This window comes from Hylaeus anthracinus, unplaced genomic scaffold (genome assembly GCF_026225885.1).
Source record: "Hylaeus anthracinus isolate JK02 unplaced genomic scaffold, UHH_iyHylAnth1.0_haploid 11985, whole genome shotgun sequence".
Taxonomy (NCBI): domain Eukaryota; kingdom Metazoa; phylum Arthropoda; class Insecta; order Hymenoptera; family Colletidae; genus Hylaeus; species Hylaeus anthracinus.
In genome coordinates this window covers 11134670-11148428 of record NW_026534333.1, presented here as the reverse complement: position 1 = coordinate 11148428, position 13759 = coordinate 11134670, and the positions used below count along the sequence as shown (strand labels likewise).

At 34.4% G+C, this 13759-nt stretch overlaps 3 protein-coding genes across 4 annotated transcripts in view; 1 reads left to right on the top strand and 2 right to left on the bottom strand.

Moving 5' to 3' along the window:
• Nucleotides 1-2561, bottom strand: part of LOC128886794 (uncharacterized) — a 58785-nt gene extending 56224 nt beyond the window's left edge. Inside the window, exon 1 of the mRNA XM_054141957.1 lies at nt 2523-2561. Coding sequence (XP_053997932.1) covers nt 2523-2561 — 39 coding nt within the window. The remainder of the gene's footprint in view (nt 1-2522) is intronic.
• A 1500-nt stretch (nt 2562-4061) lies between these two features.
• On the top strand, nt 4062-7365 carry LOC128887350 (acid phosphatase type 7). Its single transcript, XM_054143157.1, has 7 exons — nt 4062-4661; nt 4811-5005; nt 5242-5569; nt 5642-5824; nt 5930-6149; nt 6244-6438; nt 7142-7365. Exons 1-7 carry the CDS (start codon nt 4559-4561, stop codon nt 7241-7243), a joined length of 1326 nt encoding a protein of 441 aa, XP_053999132.1. The 5' UTR covers nt 4062-4558; the 3' UTR covers nt 7244-7365.
• Nucleotides 7366-8357: 992 nt separating this feature from the next.
• LOC128887349 (RAC serine/threonine-protein kinase) lies at nt 8358-13446 on the bottom strand. 2 transcript variants are annotated; one of them, XM_054143154.1, is made up of 7 exons: nt 13156-13446; nt 11419-11686; nt 11114-11345; nt 10775-10972; nt 10423-10693; nt 9827-10063; nt 8358-9694 (listed from the first exon to the last, which is right to left on the bottom strand). In XM_054143154.1, the coding sequence occupies exons 1-7, from the start codon at nt 13235-13237 to the stop codon at nt 9354-9356; spliced, it is 1629 nt and encodes a 542-aa protein (XP_053999129.1). In that variant the 5' UTR covers nt 13238-13446; the 3' UTR covers nt 8358-9353. The 2 variants fall into 2 exon arrangements, with proteins under 2 accessions (XP_053999129.1, XP_053999130.1); XM_054143155.1 differs by lacking the exon at nt 13156-13446 and adding an exon at nt 12744-13057.
• Between the last annotated feature and the right edge of the window lie 313 nt (nt 13447-13759).

Below are 13759 nucleotides of genomic sequence, written 5' to 3'. Positions count from 1 at the left end.
TTTTTTTTTAATCACGCGCACATCCTTTACGATGTATACCGTTTTCACACCGAAGGGAACACTGTCACGACGTCGAGGGATTCTTATGCAATTCCTCTGTCCCTCGACGCTCCTGTCCGGATTATCTTCTTTCCCTCCCTGCTCGAAGGACACTCACGATTACATGCAGAATCGAAAACTAATACCCACTCGGAACGATTCACGCGTAAACGTAACCTCTACAATCGTTCACGGTTTAGTCCGCTACATATAGCAGGGAACAAGAAAGACCATTCCCAGATTAAGGTGTAGTTGGGTATTACGGGTAATTAAAATGTGTACAACGGGATGCAATTTCGCTTATGACGATTGACTATAACGTTTCATCCGATACGCCTTCGCGGATGGTCGTTTTATCTCCGTAGAACAAGCTAGGTGCGCGCTGCATCCTTTTGGATTCGATTCCCCGACAGGATCTCGGCGAGCATCCACCGAATACAACCACCCTGCCTCTCTATGCCCCGGTAACGAAGCACTTTTTTTCTCACACCGACTCGATCACCAATTCTTTTCTCCCGCACTGAAAACGAGGTTACGGTGTCCCGATCGCGTTCCGATTCAATGACACCACGAAGTTACGTTTGTCGAGGAACGTCCTTTCTGTTTGCCGCGATGTCGATGATTGTGAAAACTATCGGCGAGGATGGGTGTGAACCTGTGCGTGTTAACCGACGGCGGCAGCAGCCCTGACATCGCTCGACGTATGGTGATCTTCAGCCCTCACCGCCAAGCGGCGACAGCGGCGGACGCTAGGCGGCGCCAGAGTTGCTCTCGCGCCGACCAACCCCTCCATCTTCGAGTTTTCGATACACTACAGATGAGCATTTTTCTTTACATAATAAAAAGACGAATAAAACCAATGTGCAACGATGTACTCGCGATGTTTGCTCGATTGAACAGATAACCTCTGGAGAGACGAATTTTTAATGAATTTCTCTTTGCTTTAATTGAATACGCACAAACCGAAGCAATTCTTGTCTGTAAATCGATTTTAACATATGTATAAATATGCTGTCGCGCTTTAATACAGTATATTTTTTCATTCTAAAAAGTACTGCGATCGTAAGTAATGGTAACCGACACGCTACCGCGTCTCTAGATTTTATATAAAGGACAACTTAAACATATATGTCAATATCCCTCAGGAGGTTAAAATAATAAGAGGACAAAATAGTAATACATTTATCTGGGTTTTTTTTTGTAGTTGAATGTAGTCGAGTACTTTACAAAAATAATAATAAATTGTTTTTCCCTTGCTTATTGAATGTATATAAAATTTTGAATTATGGAATCAAATATTTCAATTTTATTCATATTACGTTAGAAATAAGTGTGATTATTTAAAATGATTATTATTTATTTGTCCGCTAAACGCGTCAATATCCATTGTAATACATACGTATACAGGCTGTACAACATATGTAAATATGAACAAAAATTTGAAAAGAAGAAAATTGGATCGTAATAAAGATAATGGTAGTAAATGCGAAGCTAATAAAGTTATGAAGGATAGTTGTAACACAGGGTAAAACGACAAAGAAGTAAAAAGATCGAACTTTTAATAAATGAATGTAATTAACAAAATGGGCGATTGAAACGACTCGATTGGAATGTTTTCTCCCGAGTAAACAAAGGAAATGGTCCCGTTTCGAGAAATGCGGGGAATAGGACCATGCTAGTGGTTGATCATCCCCCACAGTGCTGGCGCTAGAGGTACCAGCGCCCTGGTGTAATGTCTAATTTAAACTTTTATGCTATCAATCTTTGGTCTTATTGGAAAAACATATAAAAATATACCAAGTGAGGTACGTAAAGTTTGACGAGAAAGTATACTTTCAAAACTATTAAATTCAAAAGATGTTATTACACAAATAACCAAAATTATAGATTATCTATTTTGGTATTACAAACGCGGATTATTATTACGAACGTGTCAATCGTCAATTTTTTAGTATTACATTCGGTGTTGTAAGCTTCTTCTGTCTAATTTTCTGTCGTTTTACCGTTTATGTTAAACCAGTCACATTTATTTCCAACGATAGGGTACAATTTAACTGTAACAATTTTGTTGCCCATGTATTTATTGCACAAATGCAATTAGTAAGCTGCAAGTATCCACCTATACCTCCCCTTAGTCATTCAAAAATTGAAAATGTGTTCTTTACTATTTACCAATGATAACAAATTTTAAAGAATGTTAATTAGTAAAAGCTTAATTATTTTTATCCGTGAATGCAAACATGAAAAATGTTGTTTTGCACCCCCCCCCCCTCCGGACCCCTATTTGAAATTTTTTATGGTGTCACTGAATCGATTAATTGTCAATGAATAAATGAACAACTGGTATTCTATTAAAAGTTTTTCTTGAATGTTCTTTTTGTTTGCCACGATTAACAATGATAACGGAAACTATTAGCGAGAATGGGTGTGAACTTATGCGTGTTAACCGACGGCGGCAACAACCCTGACATCGCTCGACGTACATGTAATCTTCTGCTTTCGCCACTTGGCGGTGCCAGCATCGTTATCGCGCCAAACAACCCCTCACCATCGTACTTTTAATCCATCAGAACTGGGCAAAATTTTGATTAAAATAATAGATAAACGGTTAACAGCAACGTGGAGCGATTTGTTATAATTGAAGTTAAGTTAAAAAAGGACACTTTTTGTTGAATCTCGTTTCCTTCTAGACATTATCTTCTAAAAGATTTCGTTTGAATCTTCCATGAGTAAGAAAATTCTTAGTATTGTTTAATAATAATTATAGTTACTTTCTTTACATCCGTTTAATTGTTACTTTAGATTACTTTGAATTCGCTATGCATCCTTATTAGACTACTCTAGCCACAATAAAACATAGCTACAGCCCCTGAGGATAATTTGAATAGATATTTGCACTGTTGTTAATGTTTGATTGATTCATTGAGAAGAATATGTATTTTTAAGAAAAGGATACATATGGATATTTAGATCCTGTGGATCTACCTCCTTCTTAAATGGCATCGAGCTGGTAATAGGTCTAGCACCACCCCTGAATGTGTGTAGTTAATCGGTGGTCGGTTTTATCGATCTAACTTTACAATAGTGTATTATAAATAAAAAAAGTAAGTTTTTTAAACCCTTTTTCACCTTCACTATTCCTTAGAAAATTGATGCTTATACCAATTTACGTATAATGATATTATCAATAATCATGGGTATTTAATTACATTCTAAAATCCTTAATCGCGTCAGAGTTATTAATTATTTTATTTCAAATAATAAATAAAATTGACAAAAAACAAGCAATGCAATTTTATAATCGCATCATTTTAAATCGTTTATTCAGATTTTGCAAATAACAGCAAACGATTTTTTTATTTCGATAATTATTTAAATAAAAATTCATTTGAATAATGGCTAATCGTAAAAGGAAATCCGAATGATAAGTGACTTTGATTAGTGCGTACAAGAAGAAAGAGCATCGCGACCTTAAAATGGGGTAGACGGGACAAGAATGAAAATGCATTCTGATGCATTCGAGTGGCGTCTAACGAACGCGTGTGTACGTTACGGGCGCATTCCGTGTGTAAATACGTGTCCGCGCACGTGCGCCAGAAAACCAGAGCGAGGAATCGTTCCGAGAAAGAGGGAGAAAGAACTGTGATCAATATAGAGTATGGGGGATGCTAGGCTCTGCAATTGCCTGTTCGTTTCTCCTCGCTCTATTCCCTTTCAGCTTTCATCTTACACGACTAATATCGGCAGGCTTAACTTAGAAATGCCTTTGATCAATACACCGGAAGGTACGGAGAAAATCGATCACATCTACGATTCGTCGATCGACGCAAAGTTCTGCTAGACATGCTCTACTTCAATGGTGGGTTGGGTTACCTTGGATCATGAAAAAAAATGCACAAAACATTCTTTAATTTATTCTTTAAATTCTCCAAGTTATTCAATTAACTTCTGTCCTTGTAACAAACTGCAATTCACTGCAATCAATTATGGTTGGACCAGTTTGCACTCGAGATGGCGCTGATACGTATTGCAAGGTGTAAAACATTTTCGTGCGTTTTCGCTAAGATTTATTTCATTGCTGAATTGAGTTTTACTTTTGCTTGAAATGGTATTGAGATAAACAAGTTTATGAAAAGATTGGGAGTGTACATATGCATACATATTTCGTGGACGATAACTTCAACTGTATATATAAACAATGCGATAAATAATATGATGTTTATACAGCTGATAGGAGTTTCCTTGATAATAGCTGGCTCATTGTTCGACATATGATCCTAACCGATACCGTAATCTATGTATATATGCTATTGCGTTCAAACGCTGTTATTGCCTTTGTTCGTTGGCCACGCGCAGCAATGTATCGCAGTTTTCTGTAGCATGATGTCCGAGTTCTCAAAATCTAAAAATCGTTTAAAAGTTATTTTATCTTAGAAGTCGTCAATCAAATTAAGTGGATGTCATCGTGACTAGCAATTGTTAACTATACTAAAGTTGCTAGAAATCCAAGAAGATAAAAATGGTTTCACTCGCCCTTGGTTTCATCGTTTTATCTTCAATTTCAAGCACTCTGTGCGATGTCCTTTATTATCAACCTGAGGCTGTGCATCTCGCCTATGGAGGTAAAAATCATTTTTAGGAACGTTTGCCAAAAATTATTTATTGTTAGAACTTTGATTACGTGTCAGTTTGTTGTTAATTGTGCGTTATTTAAAATTCGTCCAATTAATGGAATGGAAATAGAAAAACTAAAATATCCTATAATCTTTAGATAATGTTCATGATATTGTTGTAACATGGAGCACTAAAAACGATACAAAGCAGTCTATTGTAGAGTATGGTATAGGAGGACTTATTCTTACCGCCAAAGGGCATTCCACTTTGTTTGTTGATGGTGGAGATGAAAAGCGAAAGCAATATATTCATAGAGTATGGCTGAAGAATCTAACACCAAATAGGAAATATGGTAAATTTAACAATTCCTTGCTTTCATGTAATCTTATATATCATTTAGTCAAACTAAGCATTTTATTTTGACCATTGTTGAACATTTTTAACTCATCTAAGTCATTTGATATACAATTGAAACTATCATGTACAAAATAAAATGCTTCATTTAACTGGTGGATATATAATTTCTTCCAATACAAGCATTAACAACATTTTTAATCAAAATTGTATCATTGTATATTTTCTCAACAGTTTATCATTGTGGTAGCAAATATGGGTGGTCAAACATGTTTTATATGAAAACTGCTCCCATAGAGTCAGCAAATTGGTCACCACAAATTGTTGTATTTGGTGATATGGGTAATGAAAATGCTCAAAGTTTATCAAGATTACAGGAAGAGACACAGCGTGGATTATACGATGCAGCAATTCATGTTGGAGATTTTGCATATGATATGACTACTGACAATGCACGTGTTGGTGACGAATTCATGAAACAAATAGAAGGAGTTGCTGCTTATTTACCTTATATGACAGTACCTGGTAACCACGAAGAAAGATATAATTTTAGTAATTACAGGTCAGAATTGCTTTAAATATGAGTTTGACAATTATTTAGTCAATAATTTCTTCATTCCTGTACACTCTTTAGGTCTCGTTTTACAATGCCTGGTGATAGTGAAGGTTTATGGTATAGCTTTAATGTAGGACCTATTCACTTCATAGGTATAGAGACAGAAGCTTATTATTTCATGAATTATGGTATAAAACAACTTGTTAAACAATACGAGTGGTTGGATAAAGATTTAACTGAAGCAAACAGTCCTAATAATAGGTGACTTTGCATTTTCTCTTAATAAGATATAATAGAAACTAATACAAGATTTAAAAATTAATCATTGTAAAATAGCTAAATAAGCATTATTTAAAATTGATACAGGGAGCAAAGACCATGGATAGTAATATTCGGTCACAGACCAATGTACTGTAGTAATGCAAACGCAGATGATTGTACCAATCATCAAAGTCTCATTAGAGTTGGATTGCCATTTTTAAATTGGTTTGGACTCGAAGATCTCTTTTTTAAGCATAAAGTAGATTTATTATTGTGGGCTCATGAGCACAGTTACGAACGATTGTGGCCCATGTACAATTTTAAGGTGATTCTATTATTCTATTGTTTTACAAATTTGAAATCTTGAACATTTTTAATAAATTTAATGAATACTAAGGAAAAGATGGAAATAATTGTAGGTACAAAATGGATCTTACGAAGAACCGTATACGAATTATAAGGCACCCGTGCATATAGTAACTGGATCGGCCGGATGTAAAGAAGGAAGAGAAAAGTTCATCCCGCATAGGCCAGACTGGTCTGCGTATCGTAGCTCAGATTATGGTTACACAAGGATGAAGGCGTTCAATAGGACTCATCTTTACCTTGAACAGGTATTTGTTAGAACAATAATAATATTTTGTATTATAAGAACGACGAATGTTTACTACTTTATTATACAACGTTTCGGCTATAGTAGATAATCTTTCGACGCTTAACGGACGTGTGCTAGAGCATAATAAATTTTCATAAAAGACGAAATATAAATTAATTAATTTTATATTATTGTTAGTTGACTAACGTTTTCAGTTTACATTTCGGATCTACTACTTTGAAAGTAAACTCTAAATTATTACTGTTTTTTATATTATCTTATTGGTAATTAAAGTTTAGTGTTACATAACGATTTATTGCTACTCGGTATAACGAAGATAATAATAACAAATGAACATGAAGAAATACTTCATTTAGGGTTGATCATAATCTACAATGTAAACGTATTTATTAAGATTCGTTTAGTTTTAATCGATAAGGGCTGACTACTATAGTCGAAATGTCGCACAATAAAGTTACAAACTTTAGTACTTATAATTAGTGATAGTCGCTCGAGTCTTAGTCTTGCAAAAAACTTTTGAAATTTTCAAGTTTACGAAGATTCGAATCGCAACCATACAAAATATTATTTTCATTTTATATTCCTATCAATGACTAGGAACAATGAAAATAAACTTCGTTTTGTACAAGGTATTGGTTAGTTTGGATAAATAGGCACAAGGAATGTTCGCTATTATTCAGTTTACAATGTTCTGGTAACAGGTATCCGATGACAAGGAAGGTGCCGTTTTGGATCGAGTTTGGCTTGTAAAGGACGATACTTTCCCGGCGTACAGTATAGACCAGCTTACAAATAAAATATAGAGCACAATTTATGATAAAGCGATTGAAACAATATATAGGATTATTCCTTTAGTTATCATTTTGTTTCGATTAACAATGGTAGCATGTAAGTAGCAAAGCTGTATATAAACTTTAAACAAGAATATTAAGAAATAAATATATATAGCCCCTAATTTTGTACAATGTTTAGTATATGTACCAAGATTTTGATCAAAACTATCTACAAGTTCTTTGCAATCTTCTAATATTTACATCATCTCTGCTTGAATTTGTTCTCTAGTTTGTTCAGCTAGCTCTGCTTTCGTATGCATAACTACATCTTCAATGTTTTTACTGACACCTTCCTTGAATCTTTCACCATTTGCTTGTTTTCTTACTACGCTCAGATCCAGTTAAATCTACTGAATGGAACTTTGCTGTTGTTGCTGTATTGCGATTATTCTTTTTCTGTTGGTGTATACATAATGTGAAAATTCCATGGCTATGACTACTCTGGGCGTTCATTGCTGTAGTAGCAGTTGCACAACCTACAGATCCCTGCATTACACATCGTTTCTTTTGCATTTTGAATTTCTTTTTCTACAACTCCAGCAACTTTTATACTTTTGATAACTACGTTGGCTACATTGTTTGTCAGTTAAAAGATCATATAATTATTCTTGAAACAGTTTCATAAACAAAACTGTAACTCTGATACTCCAATCTTCCTTTGACGAAATTATATTAAGTTCGGAAATCTTCATTTACATTGTTACTATTTCGAATCTTACTTAGCATACACGCTAACGATGCTTTATCTTGCATTCAATTTTCAAGGATATATTTAGCATCAACTGTACTTTCTAATATGTGTAATTCTTGAACCAACTAATTTCGAATTTTCTTTGATTTATTGTTTATTTTTTTTTTGTCGTCATTGCTGCTTTGTTTTGCATATCCACGGCTTCCATCAATCTTTTGTCGATTTCAAAAGCTTCTTCTATTTTTTCTATTAAAAAATGTTTCCTGTAAACTTCAAACAATCAACTTGTATTCTAATTTTAAAAATTCTTCCTATTCCCCCTCTCGCAGTGAAACGAATAAACTACAAAAAATTTGCTAATTACAAATGAGATGGAAATTAATAATGCATACATACAATATAATCCTTTAATTGTTAAAATATAAATATATGTATATATAATCATTGTAGCATATAATATTAATAATATAATATTAGGGTAGCATTTCATATTTCCATCTGATTCTCACAGTAAATCATTATTTGTCGATGATACATGGTGAATAGCGCGAACCATATCAAGGAAAACTATTTCCTATTTCGGTAGCACTAGTACATTAAAAAAAAAAGCTTTCTCTCGATTCTAAAACTCTGTATCTCAGATTTACATGGTAGTGCAATTAAAGCTGTTAAAGTTTCTATGCTTCTACATTAAAAATGGATAATCAATCCACTTGCCCGTTGGCTGGCTCCTTGCCAAGTATAAATTTGCTATTTTGGCTTCTGCTCTAACAGTCGACTAATGAATTTAAGAAAAATAACCAGGAACTGTCCTTTTATAAATTATTATAATCAAGTTAACAATGAAGCTAGAAAGTGTCGTATTGTTACTTTCGTTGAACAAAGGACTGTAGCTATGATTATCAAATATCGTTCCTCCGCGTAGAAGAAACGTGCTACTCTTTACAATGTAACACAGCGTAGGGGATGAACTTAAGTTAACTTTTGTTTTACTATTGTTTTTTTTTCTTTTTTAAGACAAAAATGTATCCCCGTTATATACGTCGCAAACCTACTCAGCAGGTATAAATAGTATTAGCTCAATCGGATCTTATGGTACACAAATTTTTCATGTACAATTTCAATGAATATGTGTAAAATACACACACGCGTACACACAAATCTGATCTGCCATTGGAGATATGTGTTTAAAAACCTTCCGAAGATGCACGAAAAAGCATCGTAAACTAGCGAAAAATGTGATATTCCGATTGATCTGCTTAAAAAAAAGATTCTTCCAAATCGGCAGACAATCCACGAATACTCGTCACAATCGAATGTCTTTGTTTAACCTTTCCATGCATTTAGCCACACATCTCAATATATAAAGAAAGGAAATCCTTGATACTGTCAGTGATTAATGGAAACGATAGAAGAGGTTGCTGCCGAGTGACTTTCCTGATACGAGAACTGGGGGAAATGTTCTTGCTCTTCGGCTATCGAATTCAGACCAGCCCCACTGCCCAAGAAACCTTGATCGGGCGGCGTTAGTTCGACACTTTCACCTGTAAATTCGCTATCAAAATATCGAGTGTCAGTATCGGATGTAACTTGAGGTTTGAACGGAGGCGGAATCTTTTTCTGTACAAGATCGGACCAATCAATGGACGAGAAAAATGCATGATCCATAATCTCTTTTGCATCATTGGGTCCACCTCCCAATCGTTTATTAGGATCTTTTATAAGTAGTCCTGTAAAAGAAACATAAACATTTGAACAGTATAATACACTATTTAATTATAATTATTTGCACTTCTACCCCACCAGGGCAAGTTTCAGTTATCTTTACATCTATTTCTTTAGAATTACTATATTTCACTTACCACCGAGCATATCTTTCGCCTCATTACTGATCGTTCTGGGAAATTTGACTTCTTCCATTACAATAAGCGTGAAAAGCTTCTCATGGTCCTTGTTGTAAAAAGGTAATCGGCCACAGATCATTTCGTACATAACAACGCCGACTCCCCACCAGTCTACAGCTCGTCCGTAATCATTATCTTCGAGCACTTCTGGTGCTAGATACTCAGGAGTGCCACAGAATGTTTTTGTTGTTCTTCCTGTATGTTCAAAGTATTATCAATATTTTCCGATGCTTCACAGTGATGAGTTAACTTACTAAGTCACTAGTCTTCAAGAATTTTTTTAAGGTTGTGAAAAATAAACAATTTTAACAAAAAGTTGAAAATTGCATATTGTTAATATCATATTAATTTTTTATTTTAATTTTGTATTTGATTTAACTGTTTCAAATGATTGTATTATTAATAATAATTAGAAAACAGTTATAAATAATTATGTAAAATTTTAATATTGTATACTTTGCAGATCTTTGTAAATAAATTCTCGAAAAATGACTTGCACAATCGACTTCAAAAACGGAAATATCGCCTTAATTTGTGTTTAATTCGATACTTACCATACGTTATGTCTTCTTTGCACAGTCCAAAGTCAGCAATTTTAATATGTCCATCTTTGTCTAAGAGAAGATTTTCTAATTTGAGATCACGATAAATGATACCCTGCGAATGAAGGTATCCTAACGCTGAAATGATTTCAGCCCCATAAAATCGTGTACGATCTTCACCGAATATACGGGAACGTCGTAAATGAAAGAATAACTCGCCACCATTCACGTATTCCATTACAAAACATAGTCTGTCAGCTGTTTGAAAACTGTACTTTAAAGACTGCAAATAAAAAAATGTTAAACTATAATCAAATCTGTTCCTTTTCGGGAATAGAGCAATATATATATGTAGAGTACATACAATTAGGAACGGATGATTAGTAGTACGCAATACTCTACTTTCGGTAAGTGTGTGCGCAACTTCGTCTTTACGAATAATTACTTCTTTTCGTAAAATCTTTATAGCGTATAAGTGTCCTGTTGCTTTTTCTCTACAAAGGATTACCTTTCCAAACGTCCCCTTGCCCAAAACTTTTAAAAATTCGAAATTTTCAAGGGTCTGCAATGGAAATATTACATTCAAAGAATCAATGTGAAAATAATGTTTGAATTAGTGTTAAGCATTAATCGTTATTCTCATTAAATGTATCGTGTAATAAACAAAAACGTGTTCAACTTTAACAATAATCGTATTACTCACTACTTTCTTTTTCCCTGTACTTTTACTACTTGAAGTTCCTTGAACACTAAATTTCGCGGAAAGTTCATCTATACTGCCACCATCGCCATCCGAAGACACTACACCGACAGATCCGCTCGAATCTGACCTACCACATCCCGAAGATTCCATTTCAACATCTTCAGAGGAGGATGAATGTTGCATTTGTGACTGATGTTGCTGCTGCTCTCTCTCTAGCCTACCAGCTACATAACTATCAGCAAGAATAATATTTTAAAAATCTTCAGGTTTTGCATGGTACATATACAATGACAAAGAAGTCCAACCTAATTGCTTCTACCCAATCCTGTCTTTCTTGTTCTGTGTCTACATGAAAGGTCCTTTCAATTACAGATGCCCATTGTAAACCTCTAATCATAAAGGTATGAGGCTTAGGTTTATCTATACGCATAATCTGACATCCTCGAACCGTAAAATTATTTAAAGGCTGTGCGGCTGCTGCCATTTGTTGATCAGGTTTTGCTTTGAAGCCCACCAGTGTACCATCGTCCCGCAAAACAAAATACCTCGACCTCCAATTTCTTATGTGTTCTCCTGTACATAGAAAAAAGAACATTTGCATAATCCCATCAGTTCAATCTAGGAACAGTCGATAACATCTAATGCAACTGTAACAAAAAATGTGCCAGCATAGAATAGTATTCTAGAAGAATATTAGGTCATAAGTAATCATAGATTACTTCTTCTGTCTTATTCCAGTATATTCAAATTGCTGCACAATATAGTATAGTCAAAAAATGCAAAAACATAATTAAAATATAAATATATTAAATCAAAAACTAATCAATTATTTAACCCTTAAAAGACAAGCATTAGAATGCTTACATTGAAAAAATAGACCTATTTAGTATGGTAATATTAGTCTGATACTCTAGCTCTCTTCCCACTAATGTCCACAGTTTTTGTATTTCTTGGCTATGTGTATCTCAGAGGCACAGTCTCAAAACTTGATCTTCCATGAAAACCTCTCATCAAATGTAAACAAGTATAAGAGAGTATATGTACAACTATTCCATAGCACATCAAAATAAATTTCTACAATTAAAATAAGACTGTATCACAGATGGGTTTACCTAGATGATCATTTAGCTTAAGTCTATCATTTAAAGAAGTCTAAATTTTATGGAATAGAATTCTTTCAATATATTAAGAACTTCCAGAATGTATAGTTGATGATCCAAATAAAATCTTATTAAATCAGTTTAGAAAGGACATTAAAATCATACTCTCATTGAGAGAAACCACTAGTGGGCTACGCTCACTACTTGCTGTTAGTTCTGGAATGCCCAAAGCATTATATGATTAGAAACAAGAAAATTATAAATGAGCCAAATGTCTAATCTTTCAAAGGTTAAGCAAGAAATTGAACTCCTCCAAAAGTATGAAATACCATAATATATTATATTACTAATTAATAAACATGGTATGTTTAGTTTTGTGTTGATCATAAAAGTGACCTAATATTTTCTAAAAGTTCCACAAAAGATACCTCATCATACATTATTATTAAGGTTCAAACTTTTATCTATTTCTTTCAATACATGTACATAGTTCAAATACTGAACTAATTGAGTACTATCCAGATACTCACCAATTCGAGTACACGAATACTCAACCACTCGAATATTATTTAAGTATTTTCAAGATACTCCACTATTCAAACACTATTTAAATACATTTCGAGTAATCAACTATTCGAATACCTTCCGAAAATTCGACCATTCGAACGCTATTTGATACATTTCGGGTACTATTTAAATATTCAACTATTCGAATGCTATTCGAATAGTTTACTCACGATTCAGATATCGGGACATTCATAGTATTTGAATAGTGCGATGTCAATGTATTCTTGACATTTTGCTGAACGAGGAACTACTCGAGGATTGAAGTGTGCGCGAGAAAACGAGGAAAGATTGGATCGCGAGGTCGTGTCGCCGATCTATTCGAATCGAAGCGAAATAGTAAACATAAATATTATGAAACTGGTCAGGGAAGTGTACCGCGTTTTTGAAGCCAGCCTTCTTTAACGACACGCTGACTAGCCGTGCTGGACGCTGCGACATTCATCGCTGCGTCCCCCATAACTCCTTCTTCGATGAACACTCGTATTCACACTCCTGATGCTCCGTGTTTCCGTTCAGGCACAATATTCCAGGAAAATTTATGAAATACAACAACGAGGATGGCACAAGTATACAAACTTGAGCAATCATAGATACACGTTTGGCAGGTAAACTCAACTATACTCACATCGACGGACGCACTAATGCGCACTAGCTCGCCTGCTTGTATACCGAAGATGGCGCGCCAATCGATTCTGGTTAAAGGCGAATTCTCGTTGTACAATGTCCAGTCTACTGTTGGTCAATGTAGTCAGAAGGTACCGATATTGCAATCGATGTGCCCTTCTATATACTCTATCCTTCGTAATACGCATGCGCAAAACCTTTTGTTTATTACGGTTTGTTGTTATATATATGTATAAGTTACAATAAAACCAGTCCATTTAACTGCTTATTGCTTGGGGATTACTTGCTGTTTCTTTTTATCTTTTTCTTGAATTCGAATATTCGAACATTTAAATAATTTATACTCTGATCAATT